The sequence below is a fragment of the Trachurus japonicus genome, chromosome 5 (assembly GCF_045865225.1).
Source record: "Trachurus japonicus isolate A0001 chromosome 5, Traja_1.0".
In the NCBI taxonomy this organism is placed as follows: Eukaryota; Metazoa; Chordata; class Actinopteri; order Carangiformes; family Carangidae; genus Trachurus; species Trachurus japonicus.
Window position 1 is genome coordinate 36,035,832 of NC_140911.1, and position 27,928 is coordinate 36,063,759.

At 41.2% G+C, this 27,928-nt stretch overlaps 1 protein-coding gene and 1 long non-coding RNA gene across 3 annotated transcripts; both read left to right on the forward strand.

The window, feature by feature from the left end:
* The first annotated feature begins 859 nt into the window (after positions 1 to 859).
* On the forward strand, positions 860 to 27,928 carry draxina (dorsal inhibitory axon guidance protein a). 2 transcript variants are annotated; one of them, XM_085777736.1, is made up of 7 exons: positions 860 to 1,068; positions 18,167 to 18,699; positions 19,586 to 19,812; positions 23,980 to 24,100; positions 24,819 to 24,911; positions 25,396 to 25,485; positions 26,801 to 27,141. In XM_085777736.1, the coding sequence occupies exons 2-7, from the start codon at positions 18,189 to 18,191 to the stop codon at positions 26,911 to 26,913; spliced, it is 1,155 nt and encodes a 384-aa protein (XP_085633862.1). In that variant the 5' UTR covers positions 860 to 1,068; positions 18,167 to 18,188; the 3' UTR covers positions 26,914 to 27,141. The 2 variants fall into 2 exon arrangements, with proteins under 2 accessions (XP_085633862.1, XP_085633861.1); XM_085777735.1 differs by having other exon boundaries at positions 892 to 1,068; positions 18,164 to 18,699; positions 26,801 to 27,928.
* Positions 4,670 to 9,770, forward strand: LOC146988094 (uncharacterized). Its single transcript, XR_015035942.1, has 3 exons — positions 4,670 to 4,736; positions 6,097 to 6,201; positions 9,346 to 9,770. It is a non-coding gene; the product is annotated as an uncharacterized LOC146988094 (long non-coding RNA).

The following is a 27,928-nucleotide window of genomic DNA, read 5'->3' on the forward strand; positions in this document are numbered from 1 at the left end:
CCTCAATAACAAACATTTGTCTATTGGTTTCAGTGAGAAACATTTTTTTTTAGAGCATATGCACAAATGAAAATTACAGACTCAAATTCTAAATGTCAACTCCCCTAAGTGATTTGCAGAGAATCTCCCTGCAAATACACAGTGTTAAATCTGTCAGCCACAACAGGCCCACACAGTAGATTTTAGAATTATTCCTTCTGGAGTCAACTGAGTTGGTGAAAGTACAGGCCATGAAAAATGCAGCTTCAGTGTTTCACTGCAGAGGATATCCACTGAATGAAAACAGATTGTTACTGAAGGTGTTACTGCAGGTTTCCTGGGCTGTTTACTCCAAATATTCAGGACAAGGCAAGTTGCAATTTTTTACCCCCTCCAATAAATCGACAAAAAAGACACTTTTTTTCACATTTATCTTTTTTTTTTCCCATTTAATTTAAAAATGAAAACTTCTTTCTCCATATGAACTGAAGATCAAAAGTGAACTGGACCCTGCATTGTGTGATTTTTGAAACCTTCATCCCAAAACCATTAGTATTAATCATTCCCCCACAAGACACACGTCTGAAATATCACTGTAGATCAGCCTCAAGGGAAACAGCACCACTTCAGAGTCATGTAGACATTTTTGGTGCAATTTCATTTTGAATGAAAAAGATTTTGTCATATTTATATACTACATCCATAATGTGGCTGTGGAGTGGGGAATCGAAAAAATCCTGTTATAGGTCACTTCTGAATAAACAGCCCGACCAATAGCTACACCTCCTCCACCCTGTCCTCGCCTCACCTGCTCGGACAAGCCCCGTAAAGCCAGTCCTGACGCGGCCGCGCACTCGGGAGCGCGCACTCGGAGCCAGTGAGTGACTCTCCTCCCCATAAGAAGCAGGAGACAGTCCGGATGCTCGGCACATTCCGGGGTGCACGGAGAGCGGACTACAGAGCTGCTGCTGCTGCTGCTGCTGCTGCTGCTGTGTGTCGCTGTGTTCAGCCTGCAGCCATATGACCGAGCTGCCACTCCAACCTTACACATAAGAGGAAAAAACAACTACAACAACAAACAATCGCAAGGTAAGGAATGATCTTTACACAGGAGCTGCATTTACTCCCAGGGTAAGGGCTGGCTGGAGGGGGGGTTGGTCGGCTTTCACCTTCCTGACGCTTTGATTCTAGTTAATAATGAACAAAACACCACTGTCGTCCCTTAAGCACCGTGTTAGTTGGTTTTCATGCTGTTTCTGTGACGCTCAGATGAGTTTGCAGCGACTTTTATTGTGATTCATGCCTTTTATTTTTCTTCGTTTTTCCTGATTTAATGTCATTCAAATGACAGATTATCTATAGGATAGTTCCCAGTTCGGATCAAAGTCCTCATCAACACCAGGTTTGTTGCAGTTCTGGGTTAAAACGCATGTCGCAAAAGTTAATAACTTACTGTAATATATGCAAAAGGTTTCACTGAAAAAAAAAGAAAAAAAAACACCCTCACAAACAGCTAAATTAGATTTGGTTTGACACCGGAAAAACAGATTTAATCCGATGATCACCTCAACTTTTGTGCGCGCGGTGTTTCCTTCTGTCATGCTTTAAAAATCAGATTAACATCAACAGGGGAATTTACTGTATGAATAGTGAGGAGAATCAGAAGTGAGTGGCGCCATTATCTCTTCTTGACAGCTCATTGTTGCTCACTGCACACCAAAGACTGTGTGTGTGTGTGTGTGTGTGTGTGTGTGTGTGTGTGTGTGTGTGTGTGTGTGTGTGTGTGTGTGTGTGTGTGAGAGAGAGAGAGAGAGAGAGACACAGACAGACATACAGAGAGAGAGAGGTGGTGGGGGTAAAGGTAGGCAGGGTGAGGTGAGAAAGAGAGAGATTAAAGTTGGGAGTCTCAGTGTGACACTGTTCAATTAAAAGTGGAACACACTGCAAAGGAGCAATATTTGAGGACTCACATTAATGAGATGCTGTTAATTAATTGCGAGTCAATCAGCAGGGAAGCATCAGAGCCGATCAGAGGGAGTGTGGTGGGATCCCACAGTGAGTCGACCTCGGGCCAAAACAACAGCTCAGACCCACTCATCACTGAATTATGTGGAAATGAGAAGATAACCTAAGGACACGCCGACACCATTCGATGCTGACATGGAGATTCATTTAGCGTCCAAGTGTTCATCATTCATCTGCGCAGCAACACTCTGGATCTAATCTGCAGGTGTCAAACATGGATCCAAACATCCTTGTAAAGAATCACACTTTGTTTCCAATTTGTGCTCTCGGTCTTTACACGAGCAAATCTCCTCATTTCTTTTGTCCCGGCGTTGATCTCCAGCCAGAAGGCTATGTACATCCCTAAACATCCATCCAGGCTCCTCCACCGCGGTGTGAAACTCGCCTTGAACGTCACTGCCAAGCGTGGCTGCATCTGTTTGATCAAGTCTCTCTCTACGCTGGCAGCCAGTCAATGCCGCCCGCTTCCAGCAAAGGAAGACGAGGAGGAGGGGGAGGCGTTGGAGAGAAACTTTGGGGGTTCATATAATGCGTTTGCATGCTTCACTTGATCACCTCTAAACAGGAGCGTCTCCCCCCCGCTGACCGGTCAAACCGTTCCCATGTGGAACGTCCAGATAGGGACCGAGGTGTCCAGATTTCATGGGTTAGCAAAGAACAAGTTTTGTTGTTGGTTTCAGAAGCCAAAGCTTTGTTGTTGTGTGTGGGATTCAGCTGGTGTCCTTATCTGCCACCAAAATGAAAGATGCCACCGACACTTTGTTCTAATTAAGACAGGATAAATCCTCCCTCTGTCTCCCTCTCTCTCCCGCTTTGATTCCACAGTCTCCCTCCCTCTCTGTTTCCATCTCACTTCTTTATTTCATTCTTTCTCTACCCTCTCCTCCTTTCTCTCTCTCTTTCTCAACGTTACATCTTATTTTCTGCTTTCCTCTCAGCCCCCCCCCCCCATCCCTCTTCTCCTCCTTCTCCCCCTTTGTCTCTCTCATTCTCTCTCCTCTCTGTGGGACGCCTCTTGCTGTGCTTCTGGTGCTTTATGTGTCTCACAGCATTTTTGGAACATGCCTCTATGTAGGTGTCTGGAGGAGGTTTCCCCGCTGTGAGTGTGTATTTGTGTGCACTGATTGCAATACAGAGAAAATGTGTGTGTGTGTGTGTGTGTGTGTGTGTGTGTGTGTGTGTGTGTGTGTGTGTGTGTGCATGTGTGTCGGGCCTTGGTGAGATAAGGTTCTCGTTGCAGGATGCCGCTGATGTTACCATGCATCAGTGACAATGTTCCGGTCTCGCCCCACATCTGTTGTACCTGCAACCAAATTAGCAGCGAATCACTCTGCGTCTCCGTGCTCTCTGCTTTGGCTCACTCTCTGACAGATGGACCTTCCTTATGGCTCTTGTTTTTTATCACCCTGTGTCGCCCGCCTTTACCGTCCAATACACACCTAAAAGCTGCAAAAAGCCTCCCCAGTCAGTCGACGTGTGAATCTCACCAATATTCCCTTACGAAAGAAAAATATATTGCAATATATTAGAAAATATCATGTGATATATTAGGCAATATATTCCCATATATGGGATTTAATTTTTATATTTTCCAATATATTGCAATATATGCATGGATCATATATGTGTATATATTGAGAAATATATTGAAATAAAGACCAAAAAGGCACTATATTTTTAAATATTTTATATATTTATATATATATGCATGGATCATATATGTGTATATATTGAAAAATATATTGAAATCAAGGCCAAAAAGGCACTATATTTTTTTAATGTTTTATATATTTTCATATATATGCATGGATCATATATGTGTATATATTGAAAAATATATTGAGATCAAGGCCAAAAAGGCACTATATTTTTTAAATGTTTATATTTTATACAACATACACACACACACACACACACACACATATATATATATATATATATATATATATATATATATATATATATATATATGTGCGTGTAAAACATTTAAAAAATATAGTATATAGTATAGTATATGTGTATATTTATAACCCCCCCCCCCTGTAACAAGTTAAGTAATTTATCTAACATCACAATTAGTCCGAAGCTGAAGGTAAAAATTCAATTAAAGTAAATATCCTGCATAGTTCTCCTCCTCTGTGTCCTCTGATCAGAGCGGTGACCCTAGCAACGGTGTGTTTTACTTAGCAATGGTCTGTGAACCGATTGCAGGTCAGGAATTATTTTTTTTATTAGATATAAAAATAAAAAATAAAATGTTACCACAATGAAACAAAATCCATTGGCTGTCTCATCGTGAGCATTTGAACATGATTGGTTGATCTGACTGACATAATGGCTCTTGGCCAATGACAGCTGTGCGCGCCTTTCCGGCGCCAAATTTGAAAATAACCGTTACTGCTGCTGTGAAACGGGAACCGCCACGACGCACTTCAGTCGTTCAAGAATGACCAGTCATGTGGATTATTTTTACGATACGGATAAATGGACAAACAGTCGGCTGGAACCTGGTCCTAGCGAGAGCTTGAGTGAATTTAAATCCTGCAAAAAATACCAGGTAAGATATTTCTCTGTTATTATTGTGGCGTTGTTGGTGTCAGGGATTCAAACGAGGCAGGCTCTGGTGAGAGGGAGGGGGGCTGTGTAACGTTAACGGATGTGAAGTCCTGGACATGTGTCGACATGTCACCATGGAGGGTTTTTTTTTCTTATTCTCCTTGTTCTAACCAACGGTGAGGAGGATGTTTCAGCCGGTACATGGCTTCATTAACGTGTTACAGAGAAAAGGGTTAGAAAGAAAAGAGAGAAAAGCTAATCGCCATTAGCACATGAGCTATCCGGCTTTCAACCCCGTAGTAGCATTCTAGCAAGCGGCTAACTGGTAGCGTTAGCGGCTAACTGGTAGCATTAGCCACCGGTGTAGGCACCAAATGTGGAGGCTCCGGGCTGCCAAAACCGCCCTGACTAATCTGATGTTTGTTAAATCTACAAAACGAATTACCGAACAAACACCACCACTTCTGTGTGCACGCCTCTGCAACTAGTCATGGCTATCGTAGCCGTTAGCTTAGCTGCTGCTGACAGCTAACAGCAGCAGCTAAGCTAACACCAGGACGTCAGCTGTTAAAACCCTCCCGTTGTCGGACACAACATGAAACTACTCCAATTAGCTCAGTCATGTTGTAACAAAGATATCTGCTGGAAAAAATATTTTTTTCATGGGCTGTTTATTGAGTTATTTAAGACACTGTTTTGAACACTGTGTAAACATAAGTGAAAGTTCCTTTAGAACAGTGGTTCCCAAACGGGGGGGGGGGGGGGCGGTAAACCGGCTTCGGAATGTGTTTTATTTTGAAAATTAACCGGATTCTTCCGCTGTTTCTTTGTGCGACTTCCTGCCCGGCTTGACAGGCTCGCATGGCCGCGGCTCGCGCGCCGCGCCGCTGCTGCTGTGAACCGGAGCGACGTGGCTCCGGTGTGACACAGTCGTTAACATCAAAGGGCACCGCTTCTCGCTGCTTCGCGGCTACTCGCGGCGCGCGCGTGTGTGTGTGTGAGAACCACTGCTTTAGAAAACGCACTCTGCTGCAGAAGAAAACAACATGAACTCTGCTAGTAACAGAAACTACTGGAGATGAGACACTACACTGACTGTGGCCTCTTAGCATGGTTACTAATACTCACTCCTGTTAATAAAAGTAAAGTATCACTGATATTAGTGTATACTCGGCTGATGAAGTATTAGTCATCCAGCTGAAAATGATATAGCCTGCAAATAAGCCATCATTAGTGAATCCAGTTTATACACACAGGTGTAATAAGTTCAATTCACCCTTCATAGGTTGGACAAAATAATAGAAACTTTAAAGTCAAAGATATGTGGCAGTAATTTTCATTAGGATATTAGTTCTAAATATAGTGTTATTTGAGTAATAATAATCAGGATCAGCCGCAAAATAAAATAAAAAAAAATAATTCTATCCTTAATACTGTGACACAGCTAAAGATATTTTTGTCCTTGATTAATTAATGTTTTACTCTGTTTCTAATTGACTGAATACTCTTTGTTATGTCAATCTGTATTTTACACAGCCAAGGACCCACAGCAGTGCTCTACCCATGAGATCATCGTGCTGGAGAACCCGAAGTGACAATAGAGCAAAAGATGATGGGGTACAGACTTCAACATGCAAACAGGTAGGCAAACAGACCAAGAATTATGGCAAATGCATTTTGCTTCTTAAATTTTTTCATTAAACCTAGTTCAGATTAATTTCAGTTCAAGTTTTTAAAGTGATAGTTCACCCAAAATTGAAATTGCACTCATTATCTACTCACCCTCATGTCGACTAAGGGCTGGGAGGAGTTTCAGAGTCCTCAGTGGCTTCTCTCTTACAGGGGGTCTCGACGTAGCAGTGCATGTCCATATAACGGTTGCAAATGGATACCAACTGTCTTCATAACAAAAAGACACACCAAAAAACATCCAAATACCTCCATGCTGCTCGTATGTAATGTCCGTCTTGTATTGAAGCCCCGAAATGCGAAATTGTCCCAAAAACAATGAAATAAGTCAATTTTTCGAGCTTCTCGAAGCTCTTCTTCCCGGTTCGTCATATTTGGACGAACCAGGGTCTGTTCTCTTCCCAGTTCGTCCAAATATGACGAACCGGGAAGAGGAGCTTTGAGAAGCTTCCGCTACAAAACAAGCTTGAAAAATTGACTTATTCAATTTTTTTCCGGGACAATTTCGCATTTCGGGGCTTCAATACAAGACGGACATTACATATACATACGAGCAGCATGGAGGTATTTGGATGTTTTTTGGTGTGTCTTTTTGTTACCAAGACAGTTGGTATCCATTTGCAACCGTTATATTGACATGCACTGCTACGTCGAGACCCCCTGTAACTCAGAGAAGCCACGGAGGACTCTGAAACTTCTCCCAGCCCTTAGTCGACATGAGGGTGAGTAGATAATGAGTGAAATTTCAATCTTGGGTGAACTATCGCTTTAAATGTATAGCACCATCCCATACAGAAGTAATTGAAATTTCCACAGGACTGATGCTGGCTAGCCTCGCATCACCAGGCTCTTCAGACAAGCGAAGAGCCTGGTGTCAGTTACCTCCCAATTAGTCTGCATTCTGGTTCCTGTCTGTAGCTGATACCGAAATCATCAAATTCACCAAAATAAAAGTATTCACCAACATAAAACTTATAAAATAACAGGGTACCCGCGGGGTCTTAAAAACTTGAAAAAGTCTTAAATTTGATAACTATAAATTAAGGCCTTGAAAAGGTCTTAAATTTAGTTTACAAGTCTTAAATTTCATTCTCAAAGGTCTAGGGGTGTAACGGTACATGTATTTGTATTGAACCGATTCGGTACGGGGCGTTCGGTTCAGCACAGCGCTGTGAACGAGTGAGTTTCGGTACAGAAGTTGTGTGTGTTTACAGTCCGCCTGCAGCTACACGTGCAGCCCGTTTACGTCGTGGCTATCGCTAATGCTACTGCTAATGCTACCGCTAGCGAGAAAACAGAGGCTTGAAGACCCTCCTGCTTTTGGGAGGAATGGAGGTGGAGGTGGAGGTGGGGGGGCTGTGGCTCCTATCTCCTCTCTGTCTGTCTGCCTGTCCGTCTGTCTGTCTGTCTGTCTCTCTCTCTGTGTCTGTGTTGCGCACAAGCTCCAGTACATGTGGATCTGCTGCAGATGCGCCCAGAGCAGGCGCACGTCGCTGCTGTGTTGACACTACGCACTGTGCCTCGTGATGACCCGCGTTATTCATTCATTTATTTATTTATTTGCGGCCGAACGGTTGCATCGTCAGGCAGCCGTTGTGGCATTTGCCCACATTGCCCTATGGTCAGTCCGTCACTGGCTCGAACTGTTAGTGCTGCACTTTACATGTAAAAAAAAAAAAAAAAAAAAAATCATTGTAAGGCTGTATGTTTTGTTATTTTGAGAATAATTTATTGAACTTATTAGGCAGCACTTTACTAGCCAGGCTAGCGCCGCCTACTGGTTCCGGCAAATTTCATTTGCCTCAACAATGTAGTCAGGACACTAGCAATGCGTTTCGGTTTGCTCCGTCCGCCAGAGCGGACGGACCAATCAGCGAAGACGGTAAGTGAAGGCGATGACGTTGAACTCAAGCGCTCAAGATTAACCTATGAGCTTAACCGGTGTATAGCACACGTGACCACCAAGCAGCAGCGATTAGTTGAAGCAAATGTAAGCAACCGCCTCCCGGAAGCAAACGAATCCCTATGGCTCAGGTTCAGACGCTTTTTGAAATGTAATGAAATAAGCGGCTGATGCATCAGGCTAGCACTTTACAACAGTAGCCTTTATATTTTTTCATATTTTGTATAATGGCTTGGTTTAGTTTAATAAGTTTATTTGTATCAGGGACAGAATGTACCTACAACATAGCATTAGTAGGTGAGTAAAATAATTACATTTGACTAAAACATGTAAATTTGGTTTAGAAAAATTCCTAATAAACAACAAGCAAATTTATGTTTTGCATTTTGTTCTCTTACCGAAAATGAACCGAACCGAGACCTCAAAACCGAGGTGCGTACCGAACCGTGATTTATGTGTATCGTTACACCCCTACAAAGGTCTTATTTTTTATCTATCTGCATGATACATCGCAACAACATAACTGTATCTACTTGCAAAAAATCATGAAATGCTGCGTTGGCAAACGTAAAATGACTGTTGCGAGGTTGGTCTTAAATTTCATTAGATGTGGTCTTAAAAAGGTCTTAAAAAGTCTTAAATTTGAGTTGCAAAATTCTGGGGGTACCCTGAATAAACATTAACTTGTAATACAATAAAAGCAAAATGTCAATTTAATGGCTCGGGGACTTTCTTGTAAATTATATTCCTTAAATTAAAGAGTTTTACCGCATTTTATTAGCTTGGTGCTTTTATTTTGAAGGAAAGGTCTGTCTCTCTCGCCCTGGATCCGTTTCCTACCAAAACAGCGGGTCAACGGCACCAGACTAGATGCTGGCTGACTGAGTGATAGAGTTGAGGGAAATCATTGACTATACAGCTGAATACCGACTGAATACTAACATTAAACTAGTGGTCTATTATCTTGTTTTTACTGGTGTGGAGTCTGGACTCCAGTAGGGATAGGCATTTCAAGCGAAAGTATTTGATAATCGCGGAGTATTAATCGATTGACTCTTTGACACCCCTGTGAATGATCTGATGTTTGATGTTAGGTTGAACATTAGAATGAAGCAAAGGACGTCAGAGCATTTTATACAGATAATTTAAATAATATTTAAAAAATCTCTTTTTTTTTCTCTCTTTTTCCCTAGATGCACCAAGGAGCCAGCTGATTACTACCAATTGGAGGGTGGACATCTCTTCATCTGCTACATACATACATCTGCTTTATCTGCTACATCAATTTTCTTTTGGCTATTTATTTCTTTTCCACAGTTCCAAAAGTATATGTATTGTCTGTTCAATGGCATTCTTTAAAAATGTTGCACTGTTCAGAAATGTAGAGTCAGTCACATTTCCTTTGTCTGACCATATGCCAGGCCTGTTGGCAGGGTTCTTACGGATCCTTAAAAAGTCTTAAAAGGCATTGAATTCATTAATCTAAAAACAAGGCCTTAATTGGCATTAAAATGTCTTAAATCAATTTTTCAAAAGTCTTAAAAATGTTAACACTTGGTAAGTGGTATTTTATGGTGGCCGTCAACGCTAAATTTCTCACAGCCACCAGATTCCGAGTCAGTGGTGGTTTTTTTTTTTTTTTTTCGGACTTTTTATGCATTTATTTTGAAAGGACAGCTGGAAAGAGACACAATCCAATGTTCATGTAGCAGTCACTTTACCTTGGATCACATAGGAAAGTGGGTAAAATTGTCCCTAACCTTATGTAATTGATGTGAGGTGTTTCTTTTTTTTCTGCATTTGTGTTTATTATGAAGTTGGTCTTAAATTTAATTTCAAGTGGTTTTAAAAAAAAGTCTTAAATTTAACTTGGCTTAAGCTGTAGGAACCCTGGTTGGGGTTTTAATAGGCCTGTATAGCTCCCAACCTCAAACTGGGTTCAGTATCTGTGCCTGATTAAAAGAAAATAAAGGTTGCTTTTGATAAATTACCCAGTCTGTGTTAATATGTGGTATAAAGGTTTGTGCACATATTGCAGTTTGCATATTTAAAGCAGATATCAGTGGCACGGCCGTTTCGGCTAATGCTGTGTTCAAGGCAGGCTTTTGAAACCGTAAGTTACAGCTTCAAGTCACAACTACGACTTGGTAGCGTTCCAGGTAACCCGTAGCTCGTGTTTTTACCGTCCTGTTGTCTGTGAAAGTTCCCTATAACGGCCACTCGTAACTTCCGACCCGTGAACTCGTACCAGATCGAACTGGTATGACTCACAGGAAGGAAAAACACAAAGTACGAGTTTCCTTGAACGCACCATGAGTTAGCAGCCCCCGCCCTTGTCAGGCATCAATTGGTCCTCGTGCTACGTCACCACATTCACGCGCATCCCTTGGCTGCACACACAGCCCTTCATGCCGTTCTCTCCCCTCATTGGATAACACTTGTATCCCACAAGGAAAATTTCTCCTCGGGTTACAGCAGAGCAGAGTGACGGAGAGACTCGTGTTTAGGCTGAAATACTTCATGTAAGTGATTGCTGACGGAAAATAGGACTATTTAGGACTTATATTAACAAAAACATTCCACTGATATCTGCTTTAAGTATTCATCCACAATATATTGAACACATATGTCATGTTTTTGTTTCCATATAATTTTCCATATATTAAATATATTCCACAATATATTGAACACATAGCCATACATATATTTCATGTATAATTTTACATATATTTAAAATATATTCTACCATATATTGAACATACATGTGACACTATATCTTTTCATATATTATCAATACATTTTATCATATAAATCTGAATACATTATGGTGGATATTTATAAATATAAAATTGCATATATTTTGGGATATATAAACCCATATATTATATATTCAGGTTTAATATATTTCAATATATTGAAAGGGGCAGTTTTTTGTATATTTTGCAATATATTGCAATATATTACAATATATTACATCAATATATAATATGTTGTATAATATATGTGTCATCAATATATTTTTCCATATATTGCAATATATAATATATTGTATAATATATGTGTCATCAATATATTTTTCCATATATTTACAATATATAATATATTGGAAAATGTAATGGAAGAATAATATATTACAATATATTACAATATATTGCAAGTAATATATTGGTAAATATATTTTTCTTTCGTAAGGGTTGTTTGCCGAGGATTCTGGGAGACAAAGCACTTTTATGTTGCCGAAGTCACTCATATTGGCCCTTAAAGCTTCAGTTGGTAACAATTATTCAGTCATATTTGCTGGAATTGTCACTATATTCTGATGGTCAGACATTAAATGAGTAATTTAGGACAAAATCCAACTCCTCTGGCTCCACCTACAGCCTGTAATCGTATTTGCCAAAATCCACCGCGCCCGACGATTCTCCACCAGTCAGGTAGAGGGAGCAGGAGGAGCAGCCAATCGCCGCTCCTACACGTCGTGCTATGGATACGGTACATCTTTTTTTTTTTTTTTTTTTTTCTCTGTGGGTGCGTTCATGGCTACTTTGTGTGTGTCTGTGTGTGTGTGGGGCGCTTGGCAGAGGTTCATAAAGGGACCTGACGGAGTATTGTCTTGAAATTTCCGACCAAGTCGCGGAGTTTACTTTCACTTTCGTCAACTTACCAACTGGAGCTTTAAGGAAATGAAGTTTTATGGTGTTAACTGCTGCTTTGGCAGAGATGTTCATTACGCAGAGGCATTAACTAGAGCTGTAATTTGGGTGCCTGTTAGGAGCTGATATTGATGATAATTCGGCGGCATAAACGAGATGAGAAATATAAAACAAAGTGTTTATGCATCAGATATTCAGCAGTTGTACTTGGTGACAGACAGGAGCGGTTTCTGTGTGGAGTGAAGCTGAACTGTTTTTGTGACACAACAGATGATACATTTGTTTTTCTGTGCGACAGATATATTTGATCATCTTTTTTTCTTCTTCTTCTCATTAGTATTATTATCCATCGTGCCTGTTTAAAGCAGATACTTGATGATGCTCAGTGATCCATGAAAGCTGAAAGGAGAGATTTAGCTTGTCCCTGTGCAGCCACACACTCCCACACTGACCCGTAGGTCTCTTTTTGACAGCCTGTAATAAATTTTGAAATTCAGCGTATGTTGAAAACGCCTGATTAATAGGTATCTGTCGACCTTCTGTCCCGGCGCATATGATATGTGCTAATCGACAGTAGATTTGTTTTTCTGATTTAAACCTTGAGTCTCTGTATGTGGCCAGGAGAAAGAAGACAGCCTCTGCCTGTCATGACAGCTCTGCTTCAGCCGCCTGTTTCTGGAGCCTTTGTTTGCTGGATCCTTATGGCCCTGCTGGTTGCTATGAGAGATAAAACAACAGGAGCAGATGGCTCCTGGAGGTTTGGTGTCACAGCAGGTGAAGCTAAAAGATGCGCACATACAGCAGTTTAGTACCGGGGTCGCCTCCTGCTCTGCCTCGTTGCCTTTCCTGCTTACCTTGCTCACCGCGGCCTCAGGTCTGGGTCCACTCTCTCTCTGTTGAGTATATTATTATGACAAGAAGGGCCGCCATGCTTAAGGGACTCACCGATTGATCACAGACTGGAGAGAAGTCTCTGATCTCATCAGAGCTTTATCATCCAGCCCCCAATAGTGCCCCCTTTGCAATTTCTTGCAAGATTACCTATCGCTTCATACGTATCTTACTCTTCTCTGGTGGCTGCCTCTTCCATGTTTCCAAGCCTCTCTCTCTCTCTCTCTCTCTCTCTCTCTCTCTCTCTCTCTCTCTCTCTCTCTCTCTCACACACACACACACACGCGCGCGGCGCGCGCATGTATTGTGTTTTCTACAAAACGTTAACCATAATAACCCAATATTGGTGTCTCTGCTCCGGCTTCCTCAAAATGTAGAATCAATTTTATTATGTTTTATATTACAGTACCTCAACTCCTTCCTTGTATTGCTGAGCCTAGATGTCCATAAACTCAACATTACAGCCTCAACACCTCAGGTCACGGTGAAATATAGAGCCGCCCAAGAGTTGTGTCCTTTTTAAAAAACCTTATTTGTTGATTTTTACCCAGTTATTTCTTGTGAGCTATAAATTTCCCCTGATATCCTGAGCATCGTCTTCTCTTCATAGAGGACATTCAGGTGTTAGACACAGCTCAACAGCAGTGAACCTCAGAAAGTCTGTGATGAACACAAACAGACCAAATGTGACAAAATACAATTTTATTTCGTGTTTTGTTGCTTTATTTTTGCTAAACTGCATTATTAAGACTTTTTTTCTTTATACGTGACTTTATTTTTTGGATTTAAGTACCGTAGTATAATTAGTGCTACTATAACGTTGTCAAAGGCGTTTTCAAAAGTGAACACTGTTTTTTGTTGTTGAAATTTTTAAAGCTGAAGCGATTTCACCCATGTCGATTTTCTGAACAGATGCCAGTCCCATATTTTGTGACAGCAGCAGCAGTGTTGGACTCATCAACACAAGTTTGTACTTGTATATTTTAAGGCAGTGAAGAATTGGCTGAATTGAAAGGGTTCATCACCTCCTGTTATTCCTCAGGCTGCATCCATCCCGCCAGTCTTTGCAATACTAATAATAAAAACCCTTCTCTGGCAAAGCCCTGCATTGATTTTTGGAGGCAAATAGCTTTGCTTCGACATATCTAATTAAAAGCCTGTTATTTATGTTGTTTAAAACTTCATTACAATTCTTGAGTAGTTTCCTATGGCCATTAATAATAATCATGACTGAAAAAACAATAATTGAAGCTCATGACAAAAGCATCTTGTTGTATTAAAAGTTCAACGCTCAAAATTCTTCAGGACTGTGCGGGTGTGGTTTGATTGACGAATAAGGCAACAAACCATTACTAGGCTTCACATCTTAATTTGAATGTTTCTAAATCCAGATTCTCCTGATATACGTGACAAGAGTTCAAATAAAAACAGCACATGGATCAATAACCAAAACACTAAGAAGCTAAATGAGAAAACAGGTTTTCGGGACCTCTAACATGTTTTCAGCCCCTTTGACTAAGAAATTAAAGACCAAATGCTTTGCTGCAGTTTTTTCCGTCAACCATCAGTCACTGTTTAAATGTTGCAGCTCAAATGGTGGATTATTTTATTTGGGGATGAAATTCGTTGGGCCTCTCATCGCCTCAGTAGCAGATGCTTGCCCTGCTGTGCTCTACCTACTGCACACAGCCATGTATAACACAGGCTCTGGTGGGAGGCTGTGTTGTTCATGCAGGTTGTTTATCGCACACAAGAGACTGTGCTTAAAACCCGGAATCCCACCCAGAGAGCTCCATTATCATCCCCGTCCTGTGTTTCCTCAAAGGACCACCTGTTAGCAGGCACATGAAAGTCTGAGAGAGGAAAACAGGGCACCGCTGTGCTGAGATACTTGGTCCTCTTCCATCACCGCCTGCCTTCCCTTTCACATGACAACTCTATTCAGGCCTGAGGTTTGATGGGCTTGACACACTGTTGCTATGGCGGCATTGCATCTTTGGGAAAATTAATTTCCGAAGGGTTGTATTATTGTTGTAGCGCTGCTTAGCTTCTTGTGTGATAGTCATTATTTCTTGGACTTGGTAAATGGCTGGGTCATTCCTGAAAGAACTAGTTCATTCAACGTGTTCTCCAGCCACATGTAAGAATGTCTAGCCTACCTACTGAAAAAGAAACCATTGAAAGAAGGGTGAGGGACAAGGAGAGGGAGTGATTGTTGCTGGGATAACGCCACACATCTTCAAACGGTCAGTCCTGAAAAACATCCACAGTCTGCCACTAAATCTAATTCAGAAGCGTGTGTGTGTGTGTGTGTGGGTGGGGGTGGGGGGTGGGGGGGTGCTCGATGAACCAACAAGCAGTTTTGACATGTACATTGTCTCTTGAACAAAGCAGGGCTAACAGGCAGCACTATAAACAATCACCCCCCATGTATTGATCCGTAAGATTAGCATTTGTTGACAAATCTGCAGATGCGTTCTGGCTCAAAGCCTCGAGCAACAAACTGCATAAATATTCTGAGCCCTTATAAACATCCCCTGCAGAAACACAACTCTGACATTTGATGTTTGGAGAGATAGGAGATAGATGGCATGCAGTAAAGGCTGGGTGGACTTTGTTTCCTTCATATAATAGACGTAAGCTTGCTCCTTCTAGGTTTAATGCTAAACTAAAATAACTGGCTGCAGGGCCGTTGCTAGGAATTCTGGGCCCCCTGAAAGAATACTAAAGTGGGCCCCTGACTTTTTCACTTTTTTTCTTAGACTACGTATGTATTATCATTTTTTTATTTAGCCTACTTTGTTTTGATGCTAATGCAGCATTACTATGAGTATATTAGTCAGGGTCATATGCAGAATAAATCAGTCATACAAAGATTAGACTACTGGGTTTTTTTTGTGGGCCCTACTGGGCGCTGGGCCCTAGAATTATCATCACTTTCTCCCCTGTACAACGGCCCTGCTGGCTGCTAACTGTAGGTCCATATTTACTGTCTGTGTGATATCAGTGTTATTGTTTAACTCAAGTGCAGAGAATATCTGAACCACACGTTGGATTAACTTGACTTGCAGGACTGTTGAGTTACGATCCCATAGTCAGTCTTGTGTCTCTGCTGCCTCATCCCACAGTATAAGGTTCAGGCGTTTTCTTTGTTTTCTCGTGAGATCGACCTTTTGGCCGCTGTGTACAGACTCTGGGCCACTCCACACCAGCAGCGCCTCATGTGTCAAACAGACAGAGTGTAATCCCGGTTTCCTGGCTAAACACTTTGTGCCTGACATGGGCGATTGCCCCTCTCCAGCAACCCCCCCCCCCCTCCCTCCTCCAACACTCTGAGGGCCTGTTTGGAGATAAAGGTCTCACCTCAGCAGCCAGCCTCACACTCTTGTTTGCAAAACTGCACAGCTGGTCGAACTCCCAAAGGCCAGCCGACACAGTCTGCCTCTAAATCCCCTGGGGGGCTGCCTGGACTCACACTGCAAATATCCCCTGACATGATCACCAGCATCCTGTCAACCCCCCCCCACACACACACACACATACACACACACAACCAACCACCTCTGTGCTGTTTTTAGAAACACCTAAATAACCCACTGCAAACCTAAGAATGTGCGTTTTCCACCTATGTGTTTGTTTTAGTGTGATGATAGGGCAAGACTCCACCACACATATAGATACACACACATACACACACACACACACACACACACACACACACACACAGCCATGCCATCACCAGCAGCTCAATATTTCTCCCCCATTGATTTTCTGCATGCCCTGCTGTTCATCTTTTAACACAAAGGAGTAGCCATAATGACATCGTACAGGGCTCTGGATATGGATTGTCTCAGCCCATTAAAGTGGAGGATAAAACAAACCACACCACATTAACCATGAACTGTCGTCTTACGTAACATACACTAAAATACAAACAAAAGTGGTGTACAACGTAGTAACATGGTGATCTGTAGCTCCAGTGACTGATCGTTGAGCTTCATCAAGAACCAGAAACACCCTCAGGCACCACCTTGATGAACAAGATGACAAAACAAATGTGTGATTAAATGAATAAAGAGGGGTGTATGATCATGTATTTTCATTAAGATAATTCAAGATAATGGAAACTAGAGTTTTTTAAATATCAACTTGATACTTTTGCTTATGCTTATCATTCTTACACTTTAACGATACTTGATCTTTTCTTTGTTTATCTTTCACTCTTTGGTATTCAAGAGTCTATGAATTGTCAGACAGAATTTGGTGGTTGACTAATTTCTGTATTAATCATTTCTAAATCTAAATGCTTTCAAGCTAATCATTTATTCGGGTTGATTTTCCAATTTTTTTTATAATTTTCTTTTTTATTTATCCTCATCAGTTTCCACAGAGAGGTTGCTGAACATTTGACGGGTTGAGTGCATTGCATTAAACATTACTTTGGGGTTTTATATGTACTGTAGGTTAATGCATCAGACCTTTATATATTGGGAAATATATAATCTTGTCACTTTGGAAATGGTGTATTATGAATTTATCATTACATCTTCACAGTCATGTTGTTTGGTTCTAAAAAATAGGAATAAAAAACAAAACAAAATTCTTCTACACCAGTGGTTTAATTTTTAGATTGAATACCATCATTTTATTCACATAAGGACTAGGTGCTGGGCTGTTAATACAATGGCATACACAACCTCATATTTCAGTTTAGTCACACCTCAGTTATGTTGACTTTAGTAATGAAAGGTGGGCTTGGAGGGCCCGTAAGACAACCCAACAGTCAGTAATGTAGGTTGTGTGCAGTGTGGTATCTTGCACTGAGAAAGGCATGAAGGAATACAGGCATGAAGGCATTTTTAAAAAGAAGTGGTGGCCCATCTCTTTATCACCTCCTTCATCCTACCTAGTCCAGATAATTGGGTACATTCTGGAGGCTGAGGGAAATGGAGTCTGAATTCGGAGAGTAGATGATGGGAGAGTGTGAATGCTGCAGAGGAGAGCACACATCGACAATAATTACAACACTATCACAGTGTCTCAATCGTGATAATCAGTGATGTGTGTCAAATTCTAAGGTAACTAGATGACTGATGCAGAGCTGTATCAAGTGATTATTTCTATTAATGAATCATTAATTACTTTCTTTATTATAAGATTTTTCATATCGACAAATACCAGTCACAGTGCCCAAAAGTCGAAATGTCCTCAAATAACTGGTTTTGTTTGTCCAAAAGAAAACGTAAGGCAAAGTAAAGTGGTAACATCTCTTAACTGAAAGCAATGTTTCAGACTTAAATGACCTTTCATCAAAAATAGCTGTGGATTACTACTTTTTCAGGCGACTAAGAAAGATTGTTTTGGACAAGAACTCACAAGTGCAGATTAAATTCAACTTAAACATCAGTGTCAGTTGTTTGAGCCCTGCAGACTCTGTAGTATAGTGACATGTTTTCTCTACTACCAGCAGGTGGCGTTGTGCTGCACAGACAATGGCTCTCTCCTGGAGTCTGTTCCTGGCGTTTACCTTTGCCACCCTGGCACTGTCACACACTGCAGAGCCTGGAGCTGCTCATGGCAAGAGGAGACAGGCGCAGACCTCAGCAGGGGGCGGCAACGCCCTACAGCACCCCCCACAAGGTCTACAGGGCCACGGCTACAGCAGGGACCGCGGGGGGCATGGGAGCCAGGGGGGGGCCCGTGTTTCCAAAGGTGGAGCGGGGCTGCTCTCCCACCGGCCCCCGCACCCCCTGGCCAGGCCAGAGGATGATGGGACAGGCCTGGAGGGGCTGAGCCCAGTCAGACTGGAGATGGGCCCGGGCAGGGACAGAGACAGAGACAGAGTCCGTACGAATCTGAGGAATCCATCCCAGGCCCGGGAAAACCAACTAATGGGGTCACGCAAAGGGAGAGGGCACGGACACGGGAATGGACATGGGCATGGACACCACTTTGAGCACAGGAGACAAGGAAGTCGGCGTGAAAAGGGACGGCATGGAAAAGGTGAGCTCAGGGAAACCTGGAGGGTGAAAATGATATATACCAAATTACCTTCATCAAGGTCATTGGACATGTAACATGTTAAAGTACAAAAACCTGAATTCCTGACTGAATCCCATTTAGCGGCTTCGGTTTCAAGGTCCAGGTATTATTGCTGATGCTCACTGTTACACTGTCGTGCGGCTGTTTCAATACAGATACTGTATTTTCTGACTTGTGTGTATTGATATAATTTTGTTTTTATATGGTCATGTTGTTAGATTTCTGCCTCAATTGTGATACAGCGCCGATAAACTGAATTGTGTTTGTGGTGCTCATGGTATTGAAGTAAACACAGCAACATCTCTGTCCACAGATAATGAATAATAATAATGAGTTTGAGATAATCCCCAGGCATCAGTGATGAATGGTCTTTAATTGAATTGCTTCAGTAAACATCTGTGTATTAGCCAGAATAACAAGAAAACTGTTGCTGTTGAATGTCTTTCTAAGCGTAACTTTTAATAATGTGAGCACCATAGTGAAATTCTATTCATATCCATTGTACTGCTTTAGAGGTAGAAACTCACAGACAAATAAAACCAGAACCTGAAAGTTTAACCTTGATCTCGGGAACAACACATGAAGAATCAGTCCCTCCACATGACATGAAATTGCAAATGAATGAAACTTCAGCTTTGTTGCCCATGTAAGTTTTAAATGGGACCTTGATGAGGTCCATGATTAAGAAAATCCTGTGATATCTTCTAATTTGACCTCATAGTGAGATTCTTTATACAGAAAAAAAGGGTTTTGTAATTAGTTTTTTCTTAAATATTCAATTGAAGATGAAGATAAATTGGATCCATATTGGGGAAACGTGAAATCTCTCTGTCTCATCCCTGTCCAGGGTTTCTTGCGGATCCTGAGCTAAGATCTGCGTCTAAGGATAGAGATCTATTTGACGACCCTCCCTCATCCTCCTCTTCCTTCGCTCCCTCCCCCTCCATCAGTGTGACCCCGCCCAGTGAAACCCCCTCCCCCATCGCCGCCGTCTTTGGCTCTGGCTCCTCCATGGTTACCACGGTGATGAACGAGCATCCCCCAACGCTGCCCCCGGCCTCCACCAAACCCCAGGTAACCCCAGCAAAGCCCAAGTGCTTATTAAAGGCAGCGTCTGTTGTGTCTTAGCGTGGTTCCAGTGTGCGGGGGAAGTAGAGCGAAAATGGGCCCCATTACTGCCGTTATGCCGCCCCAAACCTCATAGCTCATCTTGGAAATGACACTCTGTACAGCGTGAACCCAAAACTGCTGCCGGTGAAAAATATCTGCCGGCAGGGCAAACTCGCTGGCTCTTGGTCACATTGTGCTTGATAGATGTGAGCGTGTTCTTTAGAATAATAACTACACCTCTGGGATCAAAATCACATATTTCAGAGCCAACTTCTCTCCTTTTCCTTTATTAGAAACCACGTCAGGGTAAAATCTATGTGACCATGGAGAGTCCTCTTTGTCTCCAACTTTGGGAACGTGTTATGAAAAATCTACAGGAGTGCGTGGGGCGCCACTGACCACCTGTCACATTAACCCAGCATGATGCTTCAGCAGGATGTGTAAACAGGAGACCAAAAATCTTCTTGTGCCTCCTTCAGTCAGTTTGAACCATTACAAATTAGATTTTTTAAGACAAAATGGTACCCGAAGTCCATAAACAGTGGACAAGAGACCACGCCATAAAAGCTTTTACATTTGTTACTGATGCTGATTCAAAAACCAAGCTTGAATGCTTGAAGAGCATTCATGGGAAAAGAGTCCAGAGCCACAGTATGACTGACACTGTTTGACAGTTTGTTTTGGTTAAGGAAGCTCTGTTTGAGAGAGAAATAAACAGGACTTATGTAATAGATTGTAATCTCATGGGATATCATTAAAATGATATGTACCTTTTTGCTATCGTTGTATAGCTGACATTTATATAACAGCTACCTGTTTACTAGTCTAGACAAGAGAAACGTGGATAAAGCATCAAACGGTTGAATGAAAGACCAGTGTTAACTCTAGTTTTGCTTTTATTTCTATCATTACTGCCACTAAAGTTGTCACGCTAACCAGCTAGCCCCAGCTTGTAGCACTGCAGTCACTCTGCTCCCACTGCCCACAGTTTTGCATGAGAGGATGAAGAAGTAGCGCTTTTCAGAGACCATATTGTTACATCTTGTCTCGTAAACTCAATGATGGCTGAAGCTCTTGGCAAGCAACTATCACCGCCACCACCGCCATCTGCTCCCAGCAAGGCACCACATTCAGCTGCAGAGAAAATTTACATTAAACATTTTGGAAATGACACATTCTGATACATAGAGCTGAGTTATACCAGTCAGAAGGCCAAAATTGCATTATCTGAAGCTGCACCGACCTTAACCTTCAACCACTGACCTCCAAAATCCAACCAGCTGATCCTGATCCACATGGACATTTGTGCCAAGTTTGACAAGATTCCCTTAAAACCATGTTTTGTCTGGTCACCAGGACATTGACCTGTAAACTTTATAGTCACCAAAATCAGTTCTTCCCTGAGTCCAGACTGTCCAAATGAACGTTTGTTCCAAATTTGAAGGAGCCATTTGAAGGCTTTATTGGGAAATCAAGTGTGGTCACATAGCCACACCTTGTTTTGTGAAGTCACTGTAACCTTGACCTTTGACCTTTGTCCACCAAATCTAATCAGTTCCTCCTTGAGTCCTGGTGAATGGTACCAAATTTGAAGAAGAAGAAGTTCCATCAAGGTGTTACTGAGATACTGTGTCCACGAGAACAGAGACAGAGGGATGGGCAACCTGAAACAATGTGCTTCAGGCTCCACAGGGATGAAAATATAACATTTTTGACGTTAGTTGTTACTGTAGGGTTGTGGTATGCAGGCAAAGTGAATACAAACACAGAAACAAAGATAGGTTGCAGATGCAGAGTGTCAGGTGAAACTAATGGGGGTGGGGACAGGAAGTAAAGCAACCAAATACACAACAGGGAGTCATTGCAAGATCTTTGTATTCAAATTTACAGCATATTCCTGAAGTTTGAAAGAAAAAAAGAAGTTGACTCAGACATTTCCCTGGACAGTTCTTAGATGTGATGTCTGTCTACTTGGTATTCTGTTTTCAAGATGTCTGAGTCTGAGAACCCCGGAGACTGTGCACGCCTTTAATGTGAGAGCAGTCAAATATTATTGGACCACAGAAGAAAAAGTGATAGCCTATCCTGATCCCAGGTTCAGTGGCACAAGCACACAGCAAGGTTTCTTAATTAATGTTCGATCTTCTGCTGATAGTTTAATGAGCAGCAGAGAAGACGTAACTTGCCCCCTACAAGTATGGATCTGTTTACATGGAGCTCTTATTTTTTTGATTGATGGAGTATTCCTCTGGAGACACTTCTTGTTCACTTAATTTTCCCATGTAACATTTCTATTTTGTTTGCTCTGTTAGAAGAAAGTTAGAAGAAATATTTTATGGCTTTTATTGCAGGAAGTGATGGCTGAGCAATTCACCAAGGAGATTTGTTTTACAGCTATATCATAAAATACTAATCTGAATGACAATATTTTATTGAGGCAGAGTATTGGAATTTATGACACTCAGACCTGTGTTGGAATTTATGTTCAGTCCAAACGTATCCAGTTACTGACCTCCGCTGTTGAGGAAGCAAGCTGAGAGATTCAAAGTAAATATTTTCTCCAGGAAAGGTCAAGAAGTGTCCAAAATGGAAGGTCTTTTTTGTGTGTCAGCTTTTACAGTTAAGCAAACATGTTTTGAATTCTGATTTTATGAATGAAAATTGAGGCCACAGAAGAAAAGTGGAAAAAAGGTCTGCATCCCTCCTCCTTCCTACAGTTACCAATGTATTCTTTCAGATTAAGGTCTTTTTATTAACCATAATCAAATATCTTAAATGGCTTAAACAAACTCAACAAATAGGTGTCAGATGTGTAATGCTCAAACCGCAAATTTTGTGTGTTTATATCATTAACAGTCATGAGGCAGTTACAAGGACATGTTGGTGTGGTGGTTAAATACTGCTTTGCCTAAATAAGTGAATCAAGCAGAAATACTCCCAATGTACTGTTGAATTTACTTATGAGCTGGCTAGTTTTGCTACTATGCAATTGCTGCATTGCAAATATTAGCACTATCAGCTGTTTACTTAGGCTATGTGTCTAGATTAAACTAATGTGAGTTCCTGTCTCTGTTAAGTCTTTTCTTCTGCTGAAGTCAGCACGCAGTTAGTCCCAGTCCGTCCCACAGAACCTTAGCCTTACATCTCTTTCACATCACCATCAGAGACAACCTCCTAATACTTACTTTTTAAAACGTCCTTATAATCCCTTTGACTGACTGAATTTACAAATAGTAATGACAAATAATAATAAATACTACAGGCTTAAATTACAAATGACATAAATTAAAATATCTTCCAACACTAAAATCACACAGTGCAGAAATAACAACTCCAATGGGTTTGTTCACCCCTGGATTCTATTAGTTGCCTTCCAGACCAGATACAAAGCCTGAGGCTGTGTGTAATGAGCCATATGTTTCCATCTATATGTGTGTTTGTTGTGTATGTATTAATAATACAAATGCTACAAATTTGTATTCCAGGCTGTGGGAAGACATGTTCTCTGTTATCAGTTGTTATCGATTGGTTTTTAAAGCTCTCCTACTATCTCTGTTTTCCCTGTAAGGAGGATTTATGAATCTATGAAGTGTTGCTGCTCATCAAAACGCCTGTCCTTGCGTTTCATTGAGAACAACCTCATGTTTATTTTGTTTTGTTTTGTTTTGTTTTTTTTAACCTGCAAAACAAAGTGAACTGATCAGACATCTCCTGCCACAGCAGTTTTAATTGCAGCAAGTGAACATACGTCTGAGGAGACAGAGCTGATCTGTCCGATGTATTCTCCACAACCGCTCATGTGCTGCAGCATAGCGTCAAATGTGGGATTAGTTTTTAATGCACATCTTCATATTCTGATCACAATTGTTTTTGAATACATAGATATAGAAGATTTATGAAATATTATAATGTAAGCAGAATTTACACAGCACGGTGAAAATAAATGAAGATGGGATTAGGTGTTTACAGATCTGCATATCAACGTGTTTGAGCTGTCCTGTGTGGATTACTTGCACAGAACGTGGGTTAAGCTGTTTTGCAAATGTCCCCAATGATATGTGATACAATAACAGTTTCCATGTACAGTAATAGGATGGAGGGTGTGTCTTGAAACTGTGTTTCCTTTACCAGAGGTCTGGCCGAGGAAAAGGACAGGGAGAGGTGATGCCAACACTGGACATGGCGCTTTTTGACTGGACAGACTACGAGGATATGAAACCCGTGGACACCTGGCCATCATCCAGGAAAAAAGGTTGACTATTAGCTGATAGGGGGATGTGTGTTCATTAGTGGTTCTGAAAACAGTCTTGGTGGAAATAAACCTTAAAATAAACAAGAATCAGCAGCTATACGAATCTGTGAAGCTACAGGAACAAAATGTTCACTATCACCATGCTGAGATGCTGACAATGGAAATGACAATGGTAGCATGTTGATGTTTAGCAGTTAAACTGCTAAACATCAACTACTACTATTTGGGGATTAATAAAGTAATTATGTTCAGCAATTTCATGTAGCATGTTAGAACTGCATGTCAGATTAGTAATGCAACCAAACCAACCTGTTGTTGATATTACTGTAAATGAAAAATCAGGGGATTAAATGTTTTATATTTCACTGTGAATGGTCAGTGACATGTCTTTACAATCAATCCAATAATTCAACAGATATTTTAACAGTGGGTTAGGGTTACGGTTAGGGTAACCCCTAACCCAAACATTTTGGTGGAGATTCTATTATTATATTAGTAACAACGTTTTACTCAAACTAATCACAGATGTTGAAGATTTAAACCAAGTAGAAAAGTCTTTGTTCCTGGCTTTGTTTGGCACATAAAGGACCTCACTAGAAAACAACAAGCATAAAAGCATTATTCTGCTACTTAGTGACATCTGTTTGGTTGAAGCTGTGCATTGATCAGAAGCCTTTCAGATCAAAGTGATTGTATTGATCTCATTTGCCTGCTGCAGACAAGAGGCGGAGCAAGAACCTCAGCAGTGGGAATGCAACTGTGGATGCTGATGCCATTGAGCCGTGTGACCACCACCTGGACTGTCTGCCAGGTAGGTCTGGGGTTAGGCTTAAATCATATGTTAATCATACATGTCACTCTGCTTCCAATGAAACCAGTGACTGAAATCATGACTGTGTGAAATAACTTTGTTGCAGTTACACTGGGTAATATTGGTGGCTATGAATAGCAGCAAACTACTTCCACTTGTGACTTCCTGCTTCCAGGGGGCCCTGGATGACTGGATGATTTCACAAGATATCTATCACATACTCATAGGCTGACAGGGACCAGTAGACCACCTAAAAACAAAAAGCTCTTCACTCTAAGGGTGTAAATGTTCACTTCCTGCAGGCATGATTTAATTTTGGCAGAACATACAGACCTTGCAGGGTGTGTGTGTTTTGAAATGATAAGAAGATTGTCCTTTCAAGTAATGCTGTCATCATTTGTTTTTCAGCAGCGCACATTAATCCTTCCCAGGGGAACATCATGTGTGTTTAGTTGTTGCATGTTTTATGCTTGTTTCATTGAAGGTTCTTGCTGTGACCTGAGACAACACGAGTGTAAACCTCACAACCGAGGCCTCAACAACAAATGCTACGACGACTGCATGTGTGAGGAAGGTGAGTGGAGGATGCTGTGTGATCCTCAGCAGCAGTTCATCTTTTCATGTGCAGCTCATGTGCTCAAGCCCAAAAGTTTGGACACTCCCACTCATCACCTGGCACTGAATGAATTAAATAATTATAAACAGTGAAACTTTTGGTAACACCTTACAATAAGGGTCCCTTAATTAACGTTAGTTAGTACATTACTAAGCATTAATATATAAACAAATGTGTTAATTAATGCTGAGTATGCATACATAATGATAACTAATTACATTATTCAACTTTTATTATTACTTAATAATTTATTAACTAACTTTGAGTAGTAAACATGTGTTTCCTAATCATAATAATGATTGTTAATTTATCTGTAAACAGTTAATTAATGCTTAATAATGTACTAACTAAGGTTAATTAAAGCAGATATCAGTGGAATGTTTTTGTTAATATAAGTCCTAAATAGTCCTATTTCCGTCAGCAATCACTTACATGAAGTATTTCAGCCTAAACACGAGTCTCTCCGTCACTCTGCTCTGCTGTAACCCGAGGAGAAAATTTTCCTTGTGGGATACAAGTGTTATCCAATGAGGGGAGAGAACGGCATGAAGGGCTGTGTGTGCAGCCAAGGGATGCGCGTGAATGTGGTGACGTAGCACGAGGACCAATTGATGCCTGACAAGGGCGGGGGCTGCTAACTCATGGTGCGTTCAAGGAAACTCGTACTTTGTGTTTTTCCTTCCTGTGAAGTCATACCAGTTCGATCTGGTACGAGTTCACGGGTCGGAAGTTACGAGTGGCCGTTATAGGGAACTTTCACAGACAACAGGACGGTAAAAACACGAGCTACGGGTTACCTGGAACGCTACCAAGTCGTAGTTGTGACTTGAAGCTGTAACTTACGGTTTCAAAAGCCTGCCTTGAACACAGCATTAGCCGAAACGGCCGTGCCGCTGTTATCTGCTTTAAGGGACCCTTATTGTCACTGTTTATAATTATTTAATTCATTCATTCATTAAAAGTCAGTGCCAGGCGATGGGTGGGAGTGGCCAAATTAGTGGCAGACTAATATAGTGGTTAACAGAAAAAGCTGATTTTATTCAAAACTGGCTTGAATTTAAAAACATTAAAGAGATTGTTCATGTGCAGTTGGGACTGCTCTTGGGTCAATTTTAATAAATATGTGAAAGTGGTTGCATGCTCCTGATGAATTCAGAGTTGCAAAGCATTGATTTGACATGTTAATTACTAAAGCTCTGGTGGTTTCCACATCCATGCCTCTCTAATCAACTAGACTCAGTTAGGGTTCAATCTTTCTCTGTCTCTGCTCAAGGCTTTCGTTGTTATGCTAAATTCCACCGGAAGCGACGCGTGACCCGGAGGAGGGGTCGCTGCGTGGTGCCAGAGTCAGTCAACAGTGACCAGGGCGGCTTCATCACCATCTGATGGAGAGAGGGAGGCAGAGACGAAGGAGCTGAAAGGAGGAGGGACAAGAAGAATGACCCCCATGACTGCTCTCACATAGAAGACAGTGCTGCCAAGACATCACATGACACCGCTGACAGACCAAGGGACGGCTACAAATCAAACTCCCAAACTGTAACACACCCAAATCCAAAATCTGCTCAGATAAAACAAAACAACAGACTGAACGTTGAATGTTGCATCGTGGGGTGAGCCCTCATCCACATCTACCAAATCATCATCTATAATTAAGCATTTGACTGATTTAATTAATAATGGAAATACATTAGTCTTCATTGGCTTTTGCTCACTCCACAGTCACAACAGAGGCAAACAAAAAACACAAAGAGGAACTCTTTCAAAGTTCATTCAGTTCCAGAAAATATGTTTTTAATTGGTTTTAATGGGTTTAAAAAGTGAGAGAGCTGCTGGGCTGGTGACTGAGTGAAGTTTGAAAACTTCTTTGGAGAGTTTTTTTTTTTTTTTTTCTAGATCCATGGATTGTCTCTGTCTTGCTGATCAGAATCAAATAGTGTTTACAAACCATTTTTAGCATTGAATCACAGAACAGACTGGTTCTTCTACTCCACACCTTATCCAGGTTGTCACTCACAGAAATGATGATAAAATGACTTTTGACAGCTACTTTTTGCCACTCTGCCCATCTGGTTCTCCAGACAAACACTAAATACTACTCTGTAAATGCTATTTGAAAGCAGCTTCCCTGTAATGTAAATATGAGTGTGTTTGAATTGAAAACCGGTGTTTGTTTCTTTTTTGGTTGGTTGTTTTTTTGTTTTTGACTTTGTTTTTTGACACCACTACTCTTGAAATGTACTTAACAGTAGAATGATAAACAAAGACGCTTGTTTAACCTCCCTTATCCATGTCTTAATATATGTTTTATTTATAATGTACCTAAAACACATGTTTGTCTATCTATTGTGTTTCCCTGCCCTTTTTGTTGCCCATGATTAAACTCTTACTAGGATAAATA